The sequence below is a fragment of the Setaria italica genome, chromosome II (assembly GCF_000263155.2).
Source record: "Setaria italica strain Yugu1 chromosome II, Setaria_italica_v2.0, whole genome shotgun sequence".
NCBI lineage: Eukaryota > Viridiplantae > Streptophyta > Magnoliopsida > Poales > Poaceae > Setaria > Setaria italica.
In genome coordinates, this window is record NC_028451.1 from 37,564,016 (window position 1) to 37,588,746 (window position 24,731).

The following is a 24,731-nucleotide window of genomic DNA, read 5'->3' on the forward strand; positions in this document are numbered from 1 at the left end:
GTTATCTGCGAACTATGCTGTGAATTCTGTATTCTGAACCTCTGAATCCCAACCTTAATTTTTTTGGCTCCATACGAATCGTCAGGCACGGCCGCACGGGCCCGGACGCTTCCTTTACATCATGCAGGCCGAGCCCAGCCTAGGTGGGCCGAAAAATAGTTGATCTTACAGCCGAACGGGCTCGCCAAGCAAGCAATCAGACAAACATTCTTTGGGTCAATATAATATAGCAAAATGGTATTGATTCCTCTCGGGGGAAGAATGGTATTGATTCCTCTCGAGTCTTAACAAAAATTAACAACAAAATGGTATACTGTTTAGCATGCATGTAATTGCGCTCACATGCTAGGCTTCAATGGCGCCTAGGGAGAACTACAGATTCCTGCACGTCGCTGACGCATCCAGGCACACGCATGCTGCTGAACCTCCGAGACCTGGACAGCCCGCGGCCGTCGCCGGCAGGCGTGTCGCGCCCGTCGTCGTCGCGCAAGAGATGGAGCTCGTCCGCCAGCGAACGCCGGACGACGAAGCGACAGCTCTGGCTCTGACTACTCCCACTCTGGGAGTGATAGGCGCCGCCGGTGAGCCGCTCCGCCGCCGGCCGCCCCCGCGTTTGGAGAGGAGGAGGAGGAGAGGAGCCGGGGGAGGAGATGAGGTCGTAGTGCATCGTCCTCCTCGTCGCCCTCCGCTTCTTGATCGCGCCGAAGACGAAAGGGATGAGCCCCTCCATCCTCATTTCGCGAAGATCTCTGATCCGCCGATATGCAAAGAAGCAGATCGAGCAGGAGATTTTGTTGCCCGGTCGAAGACTCGAAGCGCAAGGTCGACGGCTTCGTTCTCGCTGCGAGGAAGTGAGGTGGCTTAGCAATGGCTTCTTATAGCAAATGCAGAGCCAGCACGGGGATGTTTAGAGGTTTGAAGATATTTCCAGTTAGCCACATACACTGATTGGTCCGGCTGCCTGTCCGGCGGCTTTGGGAATTTTGTATGTCCCTCTGTTTAAAAAGAATTAAGAATGCAACTCTTGTTTTTTAGAAGTTAACTAATTTTAAATTTGATCAAATTTACAAAATAGTACTAACATGATAAATATTAATAGATTAATCATGTAATATATTTTCATAGTGAATCTATGAGATGTGAATGTTAATATTTTCTTGATTAAATTTGAAACCGTTTGACTCCTCGAGAAACAAGAATTGTATTGTTTTAGACGGGGGGAGTATATACGACCACAACTATCTACAATTGGATCGTCACTGCAGGCTGTCAGGCTCTCACCAGTTTGTGCGCTTTTGCAAGCTCCATGGCTTGAAAAACGAATAAACTGAAACAAAGGTGTTTCACATGCACTTTACAACGATCGGTACTTGGTAGTGGTCAACATGGCTTACTTTACAGCTGCACCTTCGACGAGTCTGCACAACCCAACTGCTCGTGTATGTACTTTAATCATCAAATTGATGCAGAGTCATTAGCCGCCAGCAGTTAGTACATGTCGTTAGCACAGGTTCTGAATCTGAACCATACATTATCAGCAGGTGCAACCATTTTTTTTTTTGGGAAACAAATCAAGCACAGTCTAATATGGAGACAAATGGATAACACTTGCTTCTGCACAAGTTCCGGATCTGAACCATACATTATCGGCAGGTACTTGTGTTCATTCGTGCGAGCACAATCACTCTAGTCCTAGAGAACACACGCCCCCGTTCCCGGTAAAAACATCTTCCATTCTTCTTTAGTTCTTTATAAATACCCGAAAAGAATGTTATTAGTTCGGGTCAATTCTGCAACACTTTTGTAAGAGGAATTCATTTCAGCTCCGGTTTCACGAGGAATTTCATTTCGTCTCTTTCTTGAATCCGAATATGAAAAGTTTGGTTTTTTTTTTTTTTGAGGGGGTTGGACCTTGCGAAAACTTGGAAGGAATCGGTAGCAGCATTTCGCAGAGTGGGCCGACAAAGTTTCTTTTAAACTTTTATACGCAGGCCGAGCCCAGTCTTTGGTCAACGGACTCCGGCCCAGCCCGTCAAGCCGGCCGCCGGGGAGGAGCGGAGGCGCCGCCGCCTCGCCACACCCACAACGCTCGCTTCCACCCTTCCCCGCCCGCAAGCCGCCGCCGTCGTGGAGGGAACGCGACGGGAGAGGCGGAAGAGAGATGGCGAAATCGTGCAAGGGGTTGGCCATGGAGCTCGTCAAGTGCCTCAGCGAGACTGACTGCGTCAAGGTTGGTCGGCTCCTTCCTCCCCCTTCTCCCCCCCTTCCTCCCTCTCTCCCCGTCCACCCACGCCGCAGTCTTCCGCTGCCCGTTTCTATCCGATTGGATGCGAGCGTAATCCGATTAGGTGCAAGGTAGTGCTGGGGGAGAGGATCAGGAAGCGGTGATGCTGATTAGGTGCTGGAGTTTACGATCTTGCTTAAGAAGTGTTGAGATGATTGTGGCCCGGCCTATTTCTGGTTTCCTGATGCGGTTCTGTGCAGGTTCAGAAGAGGCCGTACAAGGAGTGTGCCGGGGAGAAGGTGCCCAACATCACTAGCGAGTGCGTCGGACTGCGGGAGACTTACTTCAACTGCAAAAGGGGCCAGGTATATGCATATCCTGATCGCTGCAAATTACTAGTCATCACCAGCTTCTTGTTGATAGGCTGTTTTGCGATTTGAAGTGCCAGATACTCTGTCGTGCAGAGAAGTGTCTTATTTGGTTCATTAAAGCCATTCATTTTCCATATGTTGGTTTTCTCCCAGTACCGAATTCAAAATCAGTCCCATCATTGTTGTTCCCTGATTCTTGAATTGGCCATGGTGTTAGGTTTTATGGAGGTGCTGAATAGTTATCAATTAGAGCCGAATATTTAGCATGCAGACATTATTTGGACATGATATGAATGCCTGTGCCTCTGCCTAAATAAACTGGTGCCTATGCCACTATGTTCATCACAGTCTATGTGTCTATTACTTTGTCAAATAATGATCGAATGTACTCTCAGTCCCATAGTTTATGTTTGATACAAACCGCATAGATTTATGGCACTATGTTCATCAGCGTCTAATAAAACTGTTTCATAGATTTGTAGTGAATGCTACATATCAATATGTGTGCAGCGCGCATTCTCAGTAGCAGTTTGGCTACTTGAAAATGGGCAAAACTTAAAATTTGTGTTTCCAGTTAGACAAGGTTGGGCGCTCAGTTCTTTTTTGTGTACTGAATATGGAGCTTCGCTAGTTTTGCTTATTTTGGTTACTTCACACTGTTGCTCTTTCTAGATGATTCCTATCAGTTTCTTAATTTCTATGGCTGGTGCAGCTTATAAGAATCTGACAAGGGTGTATGCACAACGAATGGTGCTAGAAATAAATTTCAATCTTGATTCAATGACCTGAAAAAAAGATAAATGTTGGAGTGTGGTCAGAATTAGCATCTTTCTGTAACTACCCCTGTGCGCTAAACATTCAGTTGATTCTACCCATAGGAAGTACATTGAGCTGGGAAAGGGTATAGTATTGTAAAGTGAGCACAAGAGCAGTGGCCAATATCATCTGCATTTCTGGTGTCATTGCAGCTTATGGACACATACCTTCAATTACTATGCACCTCTGATTTATCTGTTGAATATTTTTTTCATATAGTAACTACAAAACTGCAATGCAATATGCTAATTTTGTGTGCGCCCTTTGAGTAACACCAACAAAGAAAAACACCAATCTTTTTTTATTCACTAAAAACACCAATCTAAAAGGCTGAAACCCTGCTGGTGGTTTCTGATATATAAAGTTAGAAACTTGTGTGCAACTGTTTTGTGTGTTATGTAATCATAATACTTCTGATGGACAGCTCTTTTTGTATCTTCCAGTGGAAATATAATCATACACATCATCTGTGGAAGCCAGATAGTACAGTTTCTGAAAGTGACACATAACCTAGCTTAGCAATATTGTAGATTGCATTGGCCCAGTATTATTGCACCTGGTGTTAAAGTTGTTGTATCCATCATATTGGTGCTAACATCTTTCAGTACCATCCCCGCATATACTTTTCATGTTCTTCCTTGATATCATTGTCTGCCTTCTGCATTTTCTGCTATCATTTTGCCAGTTTGAACTGAATTGCTCAGGCAGTTAAGTGAAATTGCAAATGTCTAACTGTGCTAATCTCCCAACAGGTTGACATGCGAGCTCGGATACGTGGGAACAAGGGATACTAGCTGTGTGCCTTCAATGTCCTCATCCAGTTTTAGTTTCTAGCCATTCATGTGATCTGAGGTGTAATGATGTCATAATGTACTCTGTCTGGGTTCTATATTATTGGTAGGAGAGTAACTCAGAGCAAGGATAGCTTCAATTGATGAGAGGCGCATCTCAATATTGGTTGTTTCCTGTCATAATGTAGTAGGTCCACATTTTGTTTGCTATAGAAGGCAGAAACTCAAATCAGAGCACACGAGTTTTTTCCACTTGATGAGTCGAAGTGGTGGATCCAGTTGCTGATGTGCAAAGTTTTGTCTTTCCGGAGAGGTGGTTCCATCGTACCCCATATGTTCAGGTGGTGTGACCTGTTGCGTTGTCTTGTTTCCCCTGTACAATGAACTGAATCTCCTGGACCCATTTAGAGAGCTGCTTCATATCTTGATTTTGGGGACAGGCTTGAGATCTTCTTGAAATAAAGATTTCACATCGTCTGCGTGTTTTGTGTTTCAGTGGATAAATAATTTCTGCATTTCGGCCGAGATAATTGACTGCAAGTGTCGCAATGTTTTTGATCAAAATTGCTCCCTCCATTCCAAATTATAGGTTGTTTTGGTTATTTTAGACTCATATTTTTTGCTATGCATATAAATATACTCTACGTATAAATTTATAACAAAATCTGTGAATTTAGAAAGTCAAAATGATTTATAATTTGAAACTGAACGAGTGCTTTACAACTATCTGTTACCTCGCCAATTTATTGCAGATCGTGAGTTCAATATAAATAAATTAATAAAAAAAAAGGAGTAAGGTCCTCTTCTCCATTTCAAAGCCGGGTTTATAGGTATGCAGACACTACCAGTATGGCTGTATATGAAGATCGTCACCAGATATTTCCTCTGTTTCCTTGCTATATACGCTGAACGATGTGATGGCGTGCCAGAAAATTGCTACTCCACTCGTCTCCTCGATTGAAGCTAATAAACTGAAGTACAGAACCTCGATCGAGGCCTTGTTTGTTTAGTTTCACCCAAACTTCCAATTTTGACACTATGCAAAAAGAAGATTCCCCGTCACATCAAACTTGCGCTACATGCATGGAGTACTAAATGTAGATGAAATCAAAAACTAATTGCACAGTATAGTTGCACTTTGCGAGACAAATCTTTTGAGCCTAATTAGTCAATATTTAGACAATAATTCACAAATACAAACGAAACGCTACAGTGTGCTACAGTGCTACAACAGTAATTTTGGACACCCAAATTCAGGGCAACTAAACAAGACCCGAATTAAAGCTACACTGAAGTAGCCATGATTCGACCGGATCGGACGGCAGCGATCCCAGTAAAGCGTCTTCGATGCTTTTCGCGCCGGCGCCAGGCGTCCGGATGCCGCAAAGTGAAGCCGGACTTCACCGGCGCAAGCGACCGGCGACGTCTCGCTCGTCTGATAATGATCATCGCCGTTCCTGCTCCCAGCGACCCTGACACCGACCCGTCCTCCTCGGCTCCTCGTGCAACCCAGCATCGCTAACAAAATCCTACCTTCGTCTCAAATTATTAGTCATCTCAAATTATTAGTCGCTTAGAGTACTATGGTGCAATTCATACACATAATTCCAAAAATTCAATATTCTGTACGAACTGGTGTACAATTTTTTTAGGTAAAAAGGGACCAAAAAAATGGGTACAAAAAGGAGATTTGGTGCTATCATCGTCTTCTGCCCTTCATGTCCAGTTTTCTTATCAGTACTTTGATATATTATTCGCACCTATCACAATCTGAACTAGTCGACTTCAGATGCTGACCGGCTGGCCAAAAAGGCTAAACAATGTTCCTGACGCGGATAAGGGCGTGTTACGTCCTTCCAAAGCTACTACTCGCGCTAGAGGCTTCCCAATGCAAGGCCTTCCATCGCAGCCATCCAAGATCGACGTGCCACCCACTGTTCGAATAATTGGGCTGGTCCAATTATTTAATTAATCAAATAAATCCCAAAGCTAATTAGTGGTGGCTTGGAAGTTGAGAGGGTCTCTAATTAACTTATAGGGTGGAGTTGTGCTGCACCTGTTGAGAAGTTGAGAGAAGGATAGCAGGATGCCACACACGCGCGCTCGCTCGCCTCGCCGCGCGTGCTGAAACTGACGATTGCTAATGACTAGCAGTTACCGGATACTGACCATTTGATTGCTGCATTAACTTGGGCATCCAAGGTCTTCTGGTGGTGCCTATAAGAGAGGTGCTACCTCTCATTCTTTCTTGTGCGAAAAAACACATACTATCAGAGTTTTTCTCCACTACTGCGCTGCGCTTTTGCTATCTCCGTTCCGGCGATCTGTGTACACAGATTTTGCCGGAAGAGTAGGCCTCCGAAGCTGCGCTCTTCCTTAGGAGACTTTGCACCCGAGGAGTAGAAGGGCGATCAAGTTTTTGGGGAGCGCGTCTGCGCGACTGCTCGCTGTGCACAACTACTTCCTGAAGGCGCAACTGCACTGCAATCATTTGCACGGCATCAACTTCTGATCGACTACATTGAACAAGCTCAACTAACAATGTTGGGTAATAGCGCAGCTGGTTCCTCCAGAACTATCCCGCCTCAGGGTACTTTCTTTTGAACTTCCTGGTTCAATTCCTATATTTCGTAGTATCTGTTGGATGCTTTATATTCACTACAAATACAATAAATCATGTTCTATTTATACTATCTTAATTGTCATGTTTTGTTCTATATTTCAAATTAAAATGAACCGCGAACTGCCTCTAATTCCAACATCCACCTGCAGATTACTGGATCACTGCACAGTTCTGATTCATCGGCAGACTGCTAGTTTCAGATGTATTCATTTCATTTAAACTTTGCAGGGCTGATGGGATGAGATGTGCTAGTTTTGGATTGGATCACCTGAAAATGAGGGATAGACGGTCGATGGAGTCGATAGTTTCAACATCCTATGGGCTGCTTTGCTTCCTTCGTCTTCGTTCGCGATGTGGCACGGTTAAGCTGTTGCTCTCAAATGCTGCGCTGCTGGTGTGATCAAAGTCAAACACCTGCTACCAATTAGTTCTGTTACGTCAGAAATCCTTGCGTGTTCATGGCTCTCCACTGAACGAACCACGTACTGGCCGTTCGCAGTAACTTAATCCATACTCCATCAGTGGCTTGATCATCTTGATCGGCCTTGTAAATTACTCTATAATGATGCATGATAACCAGACGATATAAATCTGTCGGCCACGATTCTACCATGCCCAAGCCCAATTGCCCATCCATCCATCCACTCGGACTTCAAACCGTCTTCCTCCTCCGGCCGGCACGCACACCGCGTCATCCTCCACCACGGAACGTCACCTTCACCATCATCGCCGAATCGCCGTCCGCACCGGCGCATCTCTCGAGTCTAGCCCACACACACGGACTTCACTATCCCATAGAAAAGATGATAAAGAACCCTAGCTACTTTTTTGCATCCATGAAAGATGTATATATCCGCTTCTGTACGATGAATGTAATAAACAAGCAAAAAGAAGCAGACCATCAAGAGCAACATTCCATCTATCTACCTTTACTCCACAATATGCTTTGGGGGTGTTTGATCCCCGGGCTAAACTTTAGTCCATGTCACATCGAATGTTTAGATACTAATTAGAAGTATTAAATATAGACTATTTACAAAACTCATTGCACAGATGGAGGCTCAACGGTGAGACGAATCTATTAAACCTAATTAATCCATGATTTGACAATATGTGCTACAGTAACCATTTGCTAATGATAGATTAATTAGGCTTAATAGATTCGTCTCGCCGTTTAGCCTCCATCTGTGTAATTAGTTTTATAATTAACTCATATTTACTCCTCCTAATTAGCCTCCAAACATTTGATGTGACACTTCCAGGATCCAAACACCCCCATGGTCGTGTTCTCGTGTGTTCATATCTACACATAAATGTCCCTTCATTGTCCAGTGCTGCTCGAATGAGAGAAGAACAAATGCATTCTTAGCTTTGGGATCAATCTCCCGTGTAATTAGAGAAGAATAAGGCGGGAAGAAAATTGATGGTGGTTGAGAGGAACACTTCGGAGAATAGTGGCAACGCATCCTTTTTCGATCGTCGGCTTTTGATCGAGGTGCTGGTGTGTGCGTGCGTGAGTCACCTGCAAGTACGAACACGGGTAAGAAGGGCGCTGGTGCAATCGGGACACGTCAGGTTCTGCACCGGAGGATGATGGCGAGTGCGTGGGGCCCGATCGACGGCGACGGCGAGAGCGACGAGCACTCGTACTCACCGTCACCGGGCGTTGCTGCCGTGCTCGCGCGGCTTCGGGGAGAGCACCCAGTGCTGGCCGTGGGGCCGGATGGTGAGCCCCTTGACCTTGGCGAAGAGCGTCACGGCGCGTCGCACGCCGCGGTCGTCGGCGGAGGTGAAGTAGTCGTGGCCGAACATGACGCCGCCGGGACGGAGCACGGCCCAGGCCAGGTTGATGTCGGCCCACGCCGAGTGGAAGTCGTGGCCGGCGTCCACCTCGATGAGGTCCGCGTACACGCCCCACCCGCACAGCGCCGCCAGCGCGGACGCCGTGGAGAAGGGCAGCGGCAGCACCCGCGCCGCGGCGTCGGCGCCCGCCGCGGCCACGTTGGCCATGAACTGCGGCAGCAGCAGCGCGTCCCCGTGCCGCGGCGGCGGGACGTCGCGCCGGAACCGGTCGCGGAACGCCGGCCACCCGCGGAAGTCGTCGACGCAGAGGATCGCCGGGGACAGCGAGAGGTTCCGCGACACGGCCGCCATGTGCAGCGCCGACGCGCCCAGGAACGCGCCCAGCTCCACGATCACCTCGGGGCGCACCGCCTCGATGAGCTCCGCGAACACGGCGCCCGTCGAGCCCCACCCGCGCGGGCGCGCCCTCGCCGGGTGCAGCAGCGCCGCGGTGTGCGGCGCCGGGAACCCCGCGTAGGGGCTCTCGCCGTCGAACAGCTTCTCCAGCAGCGTCGGCACGACGGCCTCGCTCGGCACCGGCTCCCCGCACTCCTCCCTGAACCGGAACAGGTCGTGCGGCGGCGACCGCGGGTAGCTCTCCGTCGCCGCGGCCGTGGCGTTCGGCGCCGGGTCGGTGGTTGAGGCGTCGGTGAGGTGCGCGGCGTGCGGGCGCACGATCGTCGTCTGGGATGGCCTCGGCGACGGGCGGGTGGACGAGGAGAGGAGGCCGAGGGAGTAGCCGACGGCGAAGACGACGAGGAAGGAGGCGAGCCGCGCGAGGTGCGGGCGGAGCCTGGCCGGCGCGGCGTAAGCAGACGCCGACGCACCCGCCGGCGGGCGTGGCTTCATGGTCACGCCACAAGGTGCCTCTTTTGTCTCCGTTTGCGGCTCTTCTGGAGGCTTGCTTGACAGGCGTACAGATTATCTCTCCTTTATTCGTCGTCGGTTTAGACTTCTGTTCGAGGATTAGGTTTTGGATTTCTATTTATTTATAGATGATGAGACAGGGAGAGGTGCAGCTAGCAGCGGTTGTTAGGCTTTGTTTAGTTGCCCAACTTTGGAGATGTTGTAGTACTGTAAGCATACTGTAGCGTTTCGTTTGTATTTGTGAATTATTATCTAAATATTGACTAATTAGGCTCAAAAGATTTATCTCGTAAAGTATAACAAAACTGTGCAATTAGTTTTTGATTTCGTCTACATTTAGTACTCCATGCATGTACCGCAAGTTTGATGTGATGGGGAATCTTCTTTTTGCATAGTGTTAAAGTTGGGAGTTTAGAGGGAACTAAACATGACCTTAGTTCCCTCTGTTCTAAATTATAAGTCATTAAATTTATATGATAAAGTACTAAGTACCATTAATTTTTTCATTAAATATATTTTTATAGTATATCTATTCGGTGCCATAAATTTTTGTAATCCTCTTTATAATTTTGGTCAAACTTAAAATGATTTGACTCTCCAAGAAAGTTGGAATGACTTATAATTTGGAACGAAAGGAATAATTTGGAACGAAAGGAATAGTTCAGTTTCCTAGTCCTACTCTTTGGTTGGAGGGAAGAGAGCAAACAAGCTATCATGTAAAAAAAAAAGATGTGATGTTCTTTTAAAATTATTAGAAAAGGAGAAACTTTTTTTCTCGTTGATATTGGGAAAGAGGAAAATTGAGATGCTGGTGAGGGGTGATTGTTCCGGTTGGTGGGTTTTGGGTGGAGAATCTGATGGCAGTTAGGAGAGCTGGGTTCAGGTTTCAGGAAGCTCTGCTCTGAAGATTTTTCACTTCCACGTGTGCATTTGAAGAGTGAGTGGCAGGACCGCAGGATCTTCGGATGTCAGTGCAGTGTGCGTGCTGGTGGTCTCCGTGCCATGCACTTAGTTTGCGTTTGGTTGGAAGATAACGTAGAATGGGACGGTCCCGTCCTAATTTTTCGGGATGGGATGATCCCATTTCTTGTTTGGTTAAATGGGATGGGTCCGTTCTAATTTTTTGTTTGGTTGGAGAGATTGCTATAGATGGGACGAGCACCGTTTTCTTCTTCTGTTAGACACCGTTCGTGGGGCCCACCTGTCATACTAACCGCCATCTTCTTCCTCCACCCCGGTTCCACTCTTGGCACTGTTCTTGGGCTCGCCGTTGCGTCGCCAGGGGAGCTTGCCCCGGGTGCGCCGCCCGAGAATCGGGTCTCGCCGGCCTCGAGCCGCCACCCGCCGAATCTCAGGGGCCGTGGGGGAGCTCGCGCGCGCCGACCGTGCTCGCCCGCGCCGGCCGCGCTCACCCGCGCCCGCCGGCCAAGCTCGCCCGCGCCGGCCGCGGCCGCACTCGCCTGCGCCGGCCCCTCCGTCGGCGGCTCCCCCCGCCCAACCTCGCCCACTCCCTCGGTGCGGACGGACGACGCGTGATGGGGGCGAAGTGGGATGCCCCCGTCCGCTCGTTTTGGTGGGATGGGGACATCCCTCCAGATGCGGGATGCCCCCATCCCACCTACCTCCAAACCAAATACGGGACGAAGTGGGATCGTCCCGTCCTGTCCCAAACCAAACGCACCATTAGCATGTTCCTCAACCACGCGACATAGATACTGCGAGACATGTTCCTCACCATGACAGGTCGCTACCCACAGATCACCGTGAGGGCGTGAGGCGCACAAGCAGCAGCTTTCCATCATGCCACAGTCCCAACTGCTTCTAGAGTTCTGGTGCTCAACCTTTCTTAGCCCTTGTTTACTTGGGAAGTTGGGAGGTGCCAAATTGGCATTTTGCCATAAATGCGACACTGTAACGTTTCGTTTGTATTTGTGAATTATTGTCCAAATATTGACTAATTAGGCTCAAAAGATTCGTCTCGCAAAGTACAACAAAACTGTGCAATTAGTTTTTGATTTCGTCTACATTTAGTACTCCATGTATGTACCGCAAGTTTGATGTGATGAGGAATCTTCTTTTTGCATAGTGTCAAAGTTGGGAGTTTTGTGGTAAGTAAACAAGGGCTTAGGTTGTCAACAGCCGTGACGCCGCAACTCTCTTGGTACGGGCCGTGCGCGGTCAAACCTTTCGCTATCAGCTGCGTGACGTGAGCACAAGAATTCGTTGCGAGCTACTGTGTGTGTTTGACAAGGTAGGTGGGCGACGTCGGGGATGATGGTCAGTCATCAGACGCACGATCGGTGGAACCGTGGAGCTTGGAGCGCTGGTTGGTTCGGACTCTGGACGGAGCACCTGCCAGCGCACCGGGGGAACGATCGCCTGACCGGCCGATCGGCGGCGATCAATGCTGCGTATTTTTTTTCCCTTTTGAAAAGCTGGGCCTTGCTTCATGTCTTCTCTCTATGGGCCTTGGTACCGGGTGGGCCTCTGAACCCACTTGCTTCTGTCTTCTATGGGCCTTGGTACAGGGTGGCCCTCTGAACCCAGTTGCTTCTATCTCACGGTCCATCTTCGTTTCCAGTCATCTTCCTTTGCTACAGGCCAATCAAACATGTGCTTTGATTGATGTTTGGTTGACAATACAACTTTAATTAGTGATTTTGGACCCCTCACGGAAATCTATTTCCTGATATGTCTAAATCAGCATCTTCCATTTTACATATACCACTAAACATCTTAACCAAAAGTGCATTTTTTAATATCCTGAAAGGAACATTTGTCTCCGGCCTCCACCCCTTAGAAGGGCCATGCCGAGTATCCCTGAATAATCCCGATGTTATCTTCAGTCTAGCCTTACCTAATCCTTTTACAAAGGTTATGACTCTTTGCCAAGGATTTGAACTTATATCTACTACCACTAACTGAATGACCTTAGGGGAGAACAGGTTGCTCCTCTACAACCACAAATTCTCATCCGACCCAAGCACATTAAAGCTGGCCGGCCTCCTGCTACTCCTGATTGAGCTTGCTTTGCAGGGAGCTTGTTCCTTTTTCAGCTTTTAAGCCAACAATTTTGTACACTCTTCTTCTCTGTTAATACAAGCCGGACAGAGCTTTGGCAGTCATTTACAAAAAAAATAAAAAGAAAATAAAGAAGCTGACCTGCTTGTGAACCATTGTGCCTATGACTTTGCTTCATCTTGGAAATCCGTTCGATAAAGGATCCTGAATTTGAGACCTTCAATGTGAAAATATATTCTTTTAAACGATGAATCTGTCCGCTCTCAGGATTAGCCTCATGAAAATATTTTATCCCCGAGGAGGCTCTACCATGCGGAGACCATCGTGTGATGGAACTTTTGATTTAGGAAAAAGTCCATTTTACTCCTATCTTCTATTCAGATGTGGACTCGGTTTTGATTGGAGTAAAATTGTTTTGACGGATGACGTGGAACGCCGCAGCGCCTCGTACCACCGGAGGTCCAGAGCGGACCCGCGCCACTCGAGCCGAGCCACGTCCATCAAAAGCTGACGCGAAACGCAGGTCCGGTAGAATCGTTCGTCCCCGCCCTGCAACTCTCATTCGCGTCACAAATGCAAGTAATTTAGTAAATAAAAACCCTGGTGTACACCCCTGCCAGTAAGCATCAGGAATTCTTTATACGCCAAGGGTCAAAGCATAGTTAGTAGCTGATGATTTGGTAGATAGATCTCCTGTGACCACGAACCTATTTGGAGATGCTTACGGTAGTATTATTCTTGTGATAAGTGATGGATGTAAAATGGCTTGCAAAATTGACACTTCTATGGTATCCCTCTTGGATCAGCTAGGCATCAAACTCTTGCGTTTGGTGATATTTTTCGATGGCCTATTCGATTTTGAAGTTTCAATAATGTTCACAAAACATTGGGATGTCGTTCATTTCATTAAGGCAAATTAAGGGCTGTTTGGATACAGGCTCATAAAGTTTAGTACCTGTCACATCGAATGTTTGGATACTAATTAGGAGTATTAAATATAATCTAATTACAAAACTAATTACACAGATGGAGTCTAATTCGCGAGACGAATCTATTAAACCTAATTAGTCCATGATTTGACAATGTGGTGCTACAGTAACCATTTGCTAATGATGGATTAATTAGGCTTAATAGATTCGTCTCGCGAATTAGTATAGGGGTTCTGCAGTTAGTTTTATAATTAGCTCATGCTTAGTCCTTCTAATTAGTGTCTGAACATCCGATATGACCTCTCCTAAAGTTTAGTACCTCGCATCCAAACACCCCCTAAGGTAAAGGGCAATCACTTGCCACCTGAATGAATGTTTGTTCCCCAAAGATAGGTCAAGGCGCCACAGCATGTAGGGTGTTTGGTTCTTCAGTAGCTCCTAAAATTCATGTCACATCGAATATTCGGATGTTAATTAGGAGGACTAAACATGAGCTAATTATAAAACTAATTACACAGATGGAGGCTAATTCACGAGACGAATCTATTAAGCCTAATTAATCCATCATTAGCACATGTTTACTGTAGCATCATATTGTCAAATTATGGACTAATTAGGTTTAATAGATTCGTCTCGCAAATTAGTCTTCATCTGTGCAATTGGTTTTATAATTAATTTATATTTAATACTCCTAATTAGTATCTAAACATTCGATGTGATAAGAATTTTAGGAGATCTTTTATACAAACTGAAGCAGGTCAAGAAGTACGTGCTGATCATAAAAATATATAGAACTGAGGTTGTTGCTGCTCGTTCCAATGGTCCCTCCTTGCCATCTGTGCTGCTGGCCCTTAGTCATCACTGTGGCTCGGTTCATCCGTCTTCTATCGTGAAAGACTGGAAGTCGATTAAACAAAAACACATGCACCAGGAGCGGCCGTATCGTGGGAGGACGACAAAATTCATACCTTGCGTGTGCCCAACTGTGCGCAGCAGCGGATGGATGGGCGCCGGCGCATGCGACGTTTAGAGACAGGAGGCTCGGCTCATTTTGGTAGCTTGCCTCTTGCAGTCCACGCCAACCAGCTGAATTAAGTTAGCGTCCATGTAAACCGGCTTGACTCCAGCCAAAACCGTGTCCATATCAGCAAAACAGGATACAAAACCGTTTAGGGGTTAATTTAACCCAGTATTGATAGGTGGAGCCAACATTTAGGTTAGGAGGTGGGATGGACAAACTGAGTAGTGAGAGGAGTAAAATGGACCCTTTTTCCTCTGATTTAATTAGAAAGTTATGATCAAGATATGCAACAAAATTACAAGCTTTGCTTGATGGGCTGGGAAATAATTCGATGATCCGTATGTTGATTAGCTCCAGCAATGAGTTAACTGAGCGCTACTTTATTCCATTGACAGGCAGAAGCACAGACGTCAGATATTAGCAGGTTCGCCTACACGGACGTAATTAGTTCGTTTATACGCCGTGTAAACCTTACACAGTGACCGGACGTATCCATTTAATCACCTGTTTAGCATGTCTAATATCCATTTAACTTATTTAATTACTCATTTAGTTGAATAAAGAGCTAACCGGTAGTGGCCGACTGTTTAGCATTTATGATGAAATTAGATATTAAGATTACCTATCATTTTACCCTCTTAATCACTCTCTTAATCAGCATTAGCGTCTACTTAACCTTGACCCGTGACATTTTGGCCCTGCATCTGCATGTACTCCCTTTGTCCCTTAGGCTAGTCCCAGTGCAAGGTTTCATTGTACTGTTTCTAAGGATGTCACGTCATCCTATGAGGTGTATTCTCATGAATGAAACAGGGAGTCCCAGTGTACAGTTTCATTTCACGATTTCATAGGATGCTCATGACATTTAATTGTGAGGTATGTGATTGGATATGGTTAGATGGAAATGAAACTCTATAGTCCCCAATGCAAGTTTCAATAGGTTTCATAGTCTTGGAAACAGTGTATACACAGTTTCATCCTGATGAAACTCCTTCCCTCTCTCACTTCATAACTACCATGCCATGTCATCACATATGCTGATGTGTCACCGTATTTAATGTGCATGAAACCTTTATCAAACTCCCACTGGGATTAGCCTTAATATACATCACCATGGGAAACGTGCTGGTCACACTTTTTTAGTTTGACTACATTAGTAGAAAACATTAATAACATTTATATTTTTAAATAAATTTATTATGAAAATGAATTTAACGTTTTGTCTAATGATACTAATTATGTATTATAAATATTAATTATGTATCATAAATATTAATATTTTTTTATATATATTTGGTTAAAGTTGATTACGTTTGAATTCTCAGAATTTATATATATTTAATTAAAGAGAATTACGTTTGATTCTCGGGAAGCGAGAATGACAAGCTACAACTGTACGTTACGGTACGGACGGAGGGGACGAGATCGATGAGCTCTACGAGCTGGGGCTAGCCGGCGCGCTGCCCTGCAGCACCTGGAGTAGCGCGGCGCGGAGGCCGCCGCCGCCGTCGTCCTGCAGCGAGGCGGGCACGTCGACCACAACATCCTGCACGGTCAGGCCGTGGACACGGGTGACGCAGGCGTGCTGGACGTGCAGCTCCAGCGACCGGAGCGCGCCCATCAGCCGCGCGGCGGCGTGCGTGCCCGCGCTCGTCGCGCGCACCGCGGCCGCGTCCGGCCCCAGCATCCGCACCTCCACCACCGTCTCGTCGGCTCCCTGGGTGCCGCACGAGACCACGGCGGGCTCCCACCTCGCGGCGGCGGCCCGCCTCGACTCGGCCTCGAGGCGGGCGACGCGGGCGCGGAGCTCGGCGATGTAGGCGGCGGCGTCGGCGAGAAGGGAGGCCTTGTCCATGCGCGACACGGTGGGGACGGCGGCCCTGAGGTCGCAGAACCGGCGGTTCAGCTTCTCCCGGCGATGCCGCTCGGCCTCCACGTGGTTCACGGTTGGGCCGTTCGCGCGGCGGGGCCCAGGCTTCCGCCCCCGCCGCTTCCCCGGGCGCTGCGCCGGGGCCGTGACGATCGGCTCCTGCTGCTGCGGCGGGGGTGCCGGTTGAGGAGGAGGCGGCGGCGCGGAGAGCTCAGAGTGTGGCGAGAGGGAGCACCCCACGGGCCACAGGTTGTCGCCGTCGTCGAGCATCCATTGCTCAGGGACCTCGTAGGAAGCGAACTCGATGACGGGGTGGCCGGCGTGGGAGAGGAAGAACGGGGTCAAGGGAGGGGAGAATGAGGGGCACGGCGAGAGCAGCTCGTCCATGTCAGCCATTAGCTACTGAATGTGGCAGACGGACAGAGCCGGTTCGGTCATGTGGCAACTGGCAAGCAGCATCAGTGTGGTTCTGCCTTTATATTACAGTGCAGGCAGAGAGATTTGCATGGAAGACCTCCCCATTAGCAAGTGTTTTTTTTTTGTTTTGTTTTGCGTGGAGGTGCTTGCATTGTGCTTTCTGGTCCTTGAAGTTGGAAGTTGGAACGACGCCACTCTCCAATTAAACTGTGTTCCACAGTGAGAAAGTGACATGAGTTGGTCAGATATGGAGTAATATGGTAACAAAAAATTAACTAAATCAGTTACTCCCTCCGTTTTTGAACTTTACAATCTTTGCCTGTTGCCATAAAAATTAACGAAAAATTAACTAAATTAGAACCCCTAATAATAGCAGCTCGCTAGAGAAAAATTCCCGGTTGCCATAGAAGGCCAATTAGACTGACCATCATTGGTACCTTGCTGGTTAGCTTGTCGCAGAAATTTGAAAAGTGGGCTAGACTTTTTAACATGAGATTTAGTTCAAAGATATATAGCAGTTTGGTAAATACAGTAAAATTCTAATGAGGTATTCATGATGCCTTAAGGTCAATTTTGGCGCTCAGCTGTGTAGCCATCCGTCATACCATACATACGGATGCTTGGCCTTTGCTGTGTAGCTTAGTCCTCTGTACGCTTCAGCTTATCAGCCGGCTTATCAGCTACTGAACAATATTTTTTTCTCATAACAAATCAGCCGTTTTAACTTTTCAGCCGGCTTACAAGTCCAACCGAACACAGCCCATATTGCTCGATCGCCGCTGCAAAAATCCCAGCATATAGTACGTGTCAGGCGCCGAGGCAGTCGACGGCGCCTTCGTTCAAACGAGACCCGGCCCGGCCATTGTGCTCGCGCGGCTATTGCTGCTGCTGCTGAATGCTAGCTGATCCTCCCGTAATGATGACTGATCGCCGCGCCGAGTGGCATAACCGTACCGAACCCCGTGTCCCCGTTAGTAGCAAGAGCGGAACATGTAAAGAAATACAAATTGATGGGCCAGTTTTCTTAATTTTTAATGCACGTTTATTTCCATCCTAATTTTATTTTATTTATCCATTATCCCGTCTCTTTTGAAGTAAACACATGTCGGAGGTCGCAAAATGTACATGTTAGATTACAGGTGGGCAATAATCTTTCAACAAGAGCTGCACCTAACGTACTGTTCAGAATATGAACCTCCAAAACATTTCATATGCCAAGATACTGTTACCTAGCTAGGTACCAGGCTAGTAGTACTTATTTGGTACTAGTTTCGTCCTGGGCATATACGTGGGGAAGCAAATCACTACTAGTTTTTCTCCCCATATACTTTCCACCTGCTTTGCATTTATCTGCCAACCAGGGATATTAAGGGGGTGTACGGATACACCCCACTAAAGTTTAGCACTTATCATATTGGAGGTTTAGATGTTAATTAGGAGTATTAAATATAGGCTAATTACAAAACTAATTGCACAGATGGAGTCTAATACGCGAGACGAATCTATTAAGCCTAATTATAATTAGGCTTAATAGATTCATCTCGCGAATTAGCACAGGGTTCTGCAATTAGTTTTACAATTAACTTATGTTTAGTCCTTTAAATTAGCATCCGAACATCCGATGTGATACTACTAAAGTTTAGCGTCTAGTATTCAAACACCCCTAAACATAAATGCCTGTTCAGAATTTCAAATTGTCTCTGAACTCCATGATACCATCAGAGCCTGTTTGGAAGGACTTTTACCGGCTCCGGCTTTACCTATTTTGTGCAAATTGAAACACTGTAGTAGCGTGAAAACAGTTTTACAAATCAAGGCAAAAAATTGAATTAGGAACCGAACGCAATAATAAAGCCATCATTTTTTACTTCATCGTCTTTGGTTCCACACTGGTGATGGGTGGGGTGATGCAATTGTAGAACTTGGAGCAAGGCACCCTGTACTTGGATCTTGACAATGGCATATGGAGTAAGCAGTAGACGAAGTCTATCACATCACCAGAGACCGAATCCATATGAATATTATGTTAGAAAATAAAAAGTATACACGAAAGTTAAGGCAAACATAAGTAATTCTGATTAGTTGCGAGCAAAAAATTATTCTTCATTCATGCACTTCTAATACTTATATCACTTTAAAATACTTATATTTTTTTAGATGTACTAGCTCACAGGTGGATGGACCAGTTTTCCTAATTTATAATGCATGTTTTTCCGTTCTAATTTTAGGGTAACCATCTCCCGGCTCTTTTGAAGTAAACACATGTCGGGTGTCGCAAAGTGTACAAATTAGATCACACACATGTACTCCCTTCATTTCAAATTATATGTTACTAGCAATATACCCGTGCGTTGCAACGGAAAAAAAATCCTTTAACCCATATGCAACGAAGCCAACTTCGCAATATGGCATTGCAATCACCATATATATGTTCTGATCCTTCCCATGCACTGCAATGGATCTCATCCTTGCAAAATATATGTAATCAAATGCATAATGTTCCTTCTTCATTAATAGCAATGAAAATTCACCTGAAAATGCAATGGAAGAAACAAAATAGTAATCAAATCCATAAAAAGTGACAATGATAAACTAAACTAAGAGTTAACCCACTCTTCGTATTTTCAGAGAAGTTCTAAGTTAAAATGCAATATATGTTACGCTCCAAAATAACAGACTTACGTACAGGAGCTGATCTCAGCTAAGAAAGCCCTCTAACTCAACAATAAGATAGAGCAGTCATGTCCGACGTAAACCTAACAGCTCTTGCTCCATTCTGTAAGCTTGATTCCTCAATTGTAGATTTCATTGTCTCGCAAGCAGATAGTCTAAAACACATCAGAGAGTTGGATGAACTTAGATACCAACTCGGAAAAACCCAATAAGTCATTAGTTATAATTCTAGAGAGTAGAGAGGTCAAGTCTAATTGGAGTTTCTCTGTGATAGTCAATTAGTCAATTCTCTCGTGCACCACTAATTCAATTCGCATCTCTCTCTTCTCAGCTCGCTGCTGTCTGCGTTTCAGTCTTTTAGATAAAATGTACTATCAAATTCGATCCAAGAACAGCAGCTGCAGTTATTCTTGATTGAATCTTGGTGAGAGCAAGCCAGTAGCAGCTCCTATCTTTTCTAATCAGCAAGCACGAGCAGTCGAGCACCTACCTACTCATCTCTCAGCCCATCTCTCCAATTTCTTCTTTCTCTTCAATCCGCTGCAGGACAATCCAAGCATCAAATCCATCGGTGATTACAGCAGTCGCTCAAGCTCGCTTGCCCCCGCTCCCCGAGCTCCGCCGCCACCCCTCCAGCTCCGCCCGGACCTCGATTCGCCGGCCCTCGAGCTCCCCCCCCGAAACTCCACCGCCCTCGAGCTCCACCTGGAGATCTGCCACCACAACCTGTCGTGCTCCCCCGCCGGTGCCGCGGCCGCCCAGAGCTCTGCCGCCACCGCCCGTCGGGTCCCCCGCCGGTGCTGCGGCCGCCCAGAACTCCAGCACTGGCAGATCCACGCCGCCGCTGCGAGCTGGAGGAGCTGCGCCCCTGCACTCCCTGCGCCATGCCGCCGCTCAAGCCCTGTCGCCCCACGCTCGGACCTTCCTCGCCGGATCTTGCGCAGCCCCCATGCCCGGCTGAATCCAGCCAAGATGAGCTGCGCCACCCCCAAATCGGCGGCTCGAGAGCCTCGCTGCGGTCCAGCACACCGGCCACCGGCTCGATTTCGACCTCCGCCGGTCGAATCGTCACGGGAGAGGCCACTGGCCCCTGCGGGACTCCCATGTACAGATCCAGCTCAACCGTCGATGCTCCTCCGCACGAGTACTGCCGCTTCAAATCGACGGATCCCAAGCTCCGATTCGGTGCCTAGCGAGAGGAGGGGCGGTGGAGGAAGCGGCTCCCGCGTGGACGGAGGCGACGGGCGGAGAGACTTGAGGGAGCGTGCGTGCCGTTGGGCGGCGTAATTTAGAGAAGAACTTTCCCTTTAAACCCCCTCTCTTTCCTCCTTTTTCAATCCGACACCTAGACTATTCATAATAATGGACTGCGGGTTGATTACACAAAACATCAGGGTTTTTTTTTGCAAAATGACCACGACGTACGAAAATCCGGGCAGAAGCGTTACTTGCTTTAATAATAGGTAAAGATTTTGCTTTTCTCGATACATAGCATTTGAATATTTCATATGTATTTAAATATGATGTATAATTCTATATTTAGATGCATAGTAAAAATTATATATTTAGAAAAGTTAAAATGACATGTAATTTTGGATGGACGGAGGGAATATGTAATAATCCTTTAGCGAGAGCTACATCTAACTTACAGATGAAGAACCCAAAAACATTTTCATGTGCCAAGATACTGTTGCCTAAGGTACCAGGCTAGTATTATCCTATTGGGTACTAGTTTCGTCCTGGGTAGTATGGGGGCAAGCAAATCAAAACTAGTTTTGCTCACCTATACTTGAAGGTGCGACGTGGCTGTATGTGCCTAGCTACTTGTGTTATTGTCTGATCATTCACATCATCTGATGACAACTCCGACGATGCAGACGAGGCGGACGAGGGAGAACATAGTACTTACCGAGTATTAGTGAAATGATGAGTGTGAAACCATGAGGGTTAGTATAGAACTAGAGCTCTTTTATGGTACACAATACTACCTTATACTACTGTTCGAAAAGGACTCGTATATAAGATCTGGTGCTTGAAATTAATTGTATACTACTAAAACCTTAAGATGTAATATATGTAGTATACATGAGTAGTATGAGTAGTATAGGGGTATGATTGGATCGTGCTCGATCTCGAGCCCCCGCCATGTTCACGCGCCCATCCGGGCGCGTTGGCAAGGCTGCGGCACAACTGGAGATGCTCTGGCAACAACGCCAGCGCGTTGCGAGCCCGTGGTGCCTAGGGATGGGGAGGCCGGGAGGGAGCCCAGCCATCGACGGCGAACGCTGGTCCGCTCGCCGCTGCATGCTGCCGGAGTCCGAGGTGAACACGAAGAAGCTCTCAGCCACGGAACGCGTCAAGCCGCAATGCACAGCCTTCCCCAGCTTGTTGTGGCGGGGCTGCACGGCCGGCTCTGAATTGGTTCTCAATGCGTTCTCGAATACCAAAGCAGAAAAAACGTTACGTCTCTCGATCCACGTGTATCTCTGAGATGATCGAGAAATGAAACCATTGATGAAAGCTTCTGAGGAAAATTCTTCGCAGGCACGAAAGATAGAGCACGCGGCGTTACTGGGAGATTGGGCGCCGCGGCATGCGTGCGTGCGTGCGTGCGGCGGCGGTCGAGCCCTGTCATATAGACGGATCCCTAGATTAATTACAATTTTACCCATATCAAAAAATAGCCTATATATCTATACTACCACCTGGTAGTACTGTGCACCGTAAAAGAGCTCTAGAATTAACATATAGCATCCTTGCAGTAACCATGCGGATAAGTATAGAATTATACATTGTCTCATCACAGAATCGTTTGGTTCGTTGGCAGCGGTCTTCTCAATTCGATCGATGATGTGGCCAGTGCGGAGAGTACGTATGCAGCTAGAAACAGTGCTACTACCATATTAGATCAGCTAGCTAGCTACTAGACTAGTTCACTACCCGTACTTAATTGTATTCCGTTATTTCTACGAGTTGCTATCAGGATAACGGTGGTGTGCACGTATTTGCACGGAAGGTTATCATTGTTTAACACTAGAAAAATTGGAGGGTCGAGTTCGTTGGAGAGGTGCATGCAAGGATGTGTGCGGTACAAACATGACACGACGAGTGAAAGGGTTGCCAATAGATGGTATGTTCATAGTACAAGTCTTCTAAAATGCTGATTGTACAATTTCAATATTTTTCGTAGAAGATGTTGAAATAATGATTTACCTAAAAATATTGATGACATATACTTTTATTAGTTTTGAATATTGTTAAATATTCAATTTTTTAGTTCAATATTTTTGCGTAGACGTGGGAGATAGCACTTGAAAAATATTGAACTAGGTTCTACGAAATGTTGAATCATGCCTTTGGAAATATTGAATGCTTTGTAAAATCATAACTCCATAACAAGGTGTTGACGCCCAAAAGTGGCAAGACTTGAAAAATCTGGTCAGACCTGTTCAGACTGGTCTCCCAATCGATCAGATCGGTTTAGGGTAGCTCTCGTCGAGATGATCGAGATTCATATATAAAATGTCTGATTTGGAGTTCGGATGAGGGAGATACGACCTTCGCAAGATCTGCACCCGGGCAAACCGGTTGGCCAGGCTAGTCGGACCGGTCTGGATCTGTGCAATCCGAGTAGGAGTTGTAATTTAGCATGATTTGTATTAGGGTTTCGACTACTACGTGAGGAAGACCTTCCCTCCCTATAAATATAAGGGGATTCGGCCGATAGAGAAGAGAACCCAATCAACAAAAACCAATCTACTATTTTTGTATCTTTTCCTTTATTCTTTGCCCAAGCTTTTTCAGTCTCCTACTTCCTGTTCTTCCTTCGTCTCGATGATGTTTGAAGGCGCTCTAGGTGGCCTGCCGATCCTAGAGCAACCCTGCGTGCGCTTGCCCCGACGGGATCCTTCCGGGACGAGCGTTTGAAGGTTTACCGCCGAGCTCACCGGCGAACCGGTCTGACCGGTCCATCAAACCGGTCTGACCGGCCTGTGCAGAGGCGCTACATCGAGCTCCTCCGCACGCTGCACGCTAGAGTGCGTTCGTGTGTTAGCCTCAAAAAAGCGTCAACACATTTTTGCGACTCCGTTGGAGACAAGAATCTGGCCGCCATGGCTGATCCATCAAACCCTAGCAATATGATGTTATGTAAAGAATTTGGTATGGAGTATTTGCAGGAATCTGATCTAGCTGTTGAAAAATTCCTTCTATCATGTTTCCGTCAAACCGATCAAGGCATTGCCAAAATAAAAGAGTTGCAGCTGCCATCCAACATCGACATATTGAACGAGATGCAATCCTCAGGTAACTTATCTGGTCCTCTATCTAAATATGTGAAGTATTTGATTCATAAAAAGGATAATCTAGATTCAATTCATATTATCCAAAATTCAGCTATTGAAAAGCCGTCTAATGCTATTATTGATCCTTGCAAAAATTTGTCAACTTGTGATGTTGTTTGCCAAGATCCAGTTCGGCTATCTCTAGCCGAAGTTTCTGATCTAAAATCCCCTAGCAAGAGCACAGAGACTGTATCTAGTACTTCAACGCTCGGGGGGCAACAAAACAAATCTAAAGGTGCCAGTTCTACCGAGATCGGTCTGACCAGTTTGCAAACCGATCTAACTGCTTCTTCTGGGGTTTCACAAAATAAATCAAAACCAAAGCTGGTTAAACCTAAGAAACCTGATATTGGTGTTTGGATAATCGTTGAATCCAAAGGCCGTAGCAAGCATAAAAAGGAAAAGTTGAAGCCAAAGAAGCTTCCGACTAAATCCTCAAAACAAAAGGATATCAAACATGCTAGTCGGCCTAAAAATTCCAAACACTCAAAAAAAATTTCGAGAGAGAAGTTCCATGATCACAATCGGCATTGGAATAATTTTCATACATCAATGCCGTTTAGTTCACATGGATCACCTACACCTATACCATGGGGGGTTTACTTTAATACGCCTTATTCTTATCCATCATGGTATTGTAATTCGTATACGTCATTGTTTCCTAGATGTTTGTCCATATTATATTGCACATAGTGAGCCGACAATCAGCGAGTCATCACCCATACATAATGACTATTTTGATCAAAAGAATCGGTTTATACAAAAAAAATAAGCATGAGGTGATCAAGCAAGTCTATCTTGTCAAAAAGGATGGTAGATTAAATCAAAATTCAGACTTGACATTAGACATCGAAAAGCCGAACGTTGAAGAATCATCGACTAGTCCTGTTGATCAAGTTGTCCCCAATGATAAGCATATTTCA

General features: G+C 46.4%; 4 protein-coding genes across 4 annotated transcripts; 1 reads left to right on the top strand and 3 right to left on the bottom strand.

Moving 5' to 3' along the window:
• Nucleotides 1–220: 220 nt before the first annotated feature.
• LOC101765629 lies at nucleotides 221–836 on the bottom strand. The gene has a single exon (XM_022823762.1). It carries the CDS (start codon nucleotides 734–736, stop codon nucleotides 353–355), a length of 384 nt encoding a protein of 127 aa, XP_022679497.1. The 5' UTR covers nucleotides 737–836; the 3' UTR covers nucleotides 221–352.
• Nucleotides 837–2,046: 1,210 nt separating this feature from the next.
• On the top strand, nucleotides 2,047–4,697 carry LOC111256271 (cytochrome c oxidase assembly factor 5). Its single transcript, XM_022824030.1, has 3 exons — nucleotides 2,047–2,230; nucleotides 2,485–2,589; nucleotides 4,164–4,697. The coding sequence occupies exons 1-3, from the start codon at nucleotides 2,162–2,164 to the stop codon at nucleotides 4,203–4,205; spliced, it is 216 nt and encodes a 71-aa protein (XP_022679765.1). The 5' UTR covers nucleotides 2,047–2,161; the 3' UTR covers nucleotides 4,206–4,697.
• Nucleotides 4,698–8,086: 3,389 nt separating this feature from the next.
• Nucleotides 8,087–9,747, bottom strand: LOC101772217. Its single transcript, XM_004957323.3, has 2 exons — nucleotides 8,480–9,747; nucleotides 8,087–8,347 (listed from the first exon to the last, which is right to left on the bottom strand). Exon 1 carries the CDS (start codon nucleotides 9,514–9,516, stop codon nucleotides 8,482–8,484), a length of 1,035 nt encoding a protein of 344 aa, XP_004957380.1. The 5' UTR covers nucleotides 9,517–9,747; the 3' UTR covers nucleotides 8,087–8,347; nucleotides 8,480–8,481.
• Nucleotides 9,748–15,831: 6,084 nt separating this feature from the next.
• Nucleotides 15,832–16,806, bottom strand: LOC101772620 (transcription factor MYC2). The gene has a single exon (XM_004957324.3). It carries the CDS (start codon nucleotides 16,769–16,771, stop codon nucleotides 15,941–15,943), a length of 831 nt encoding a protein of 276 aa, XP_004957381.1. The 5' UTR covers nucleotides 16,772–16,806; the 3' UTR covers nucleotides 15,832–15,940.
• Between the last annotated feature and the right edge of the window lie 7,925 nt (nucleotides 16,807–24,731).

What these genes read in the sequence shown, in the direction of transcription:
- LOC101765629 (XM_022823762.1), bottom strand. Translation starts at nt 736, where the DNA reads ATGAGGATGGAGGGGCTCATCCCTTTCGTCTTCGGCGCGATCAAGAAG.
- LOC111256271 (XM_022824030.1), top strand. Translation starts at nt 2,162, where the DNA reads ATGGCGAAATCGTGCAAGGGGTTGGCCATGGAGCTCGTCAAGTGCCTC. An exon ending in GCGAGACTGACTGCGTCAAG is followed by an intron (nt 2,231 to 2,484) that starts GTTGGTCGGCTC and finishes GGTTCTGTGCAG; the next exon opens with GTTCAGAAGAGGCCGTACAA. An exon ending in TCAACTGCAAAAGGGGCCAG is followed by an intron (nt 2,590 to 4,163) that starts GTATATGCATAT and finishes ATCTCCCAACAG; the next exon opens with GTTGACATGCGAGCTCGGAT.
- LOC101772217 (XM_004957323.3), bottom strand. Translation starts at nt 9,516, where the DNA reads ATGAAGCCACGCCCGCCGGCGGGTGCGTCGGCGTCTGCTTACGCCGCG.
- LOC101772620 (XM_004957324.3), bottom strand. Translation starts at nt 16,771, where the DNA reads ATGGCTGACATGGACGAGCTGCTCTCGCCGTGCCCCTCATTCTCCCCT.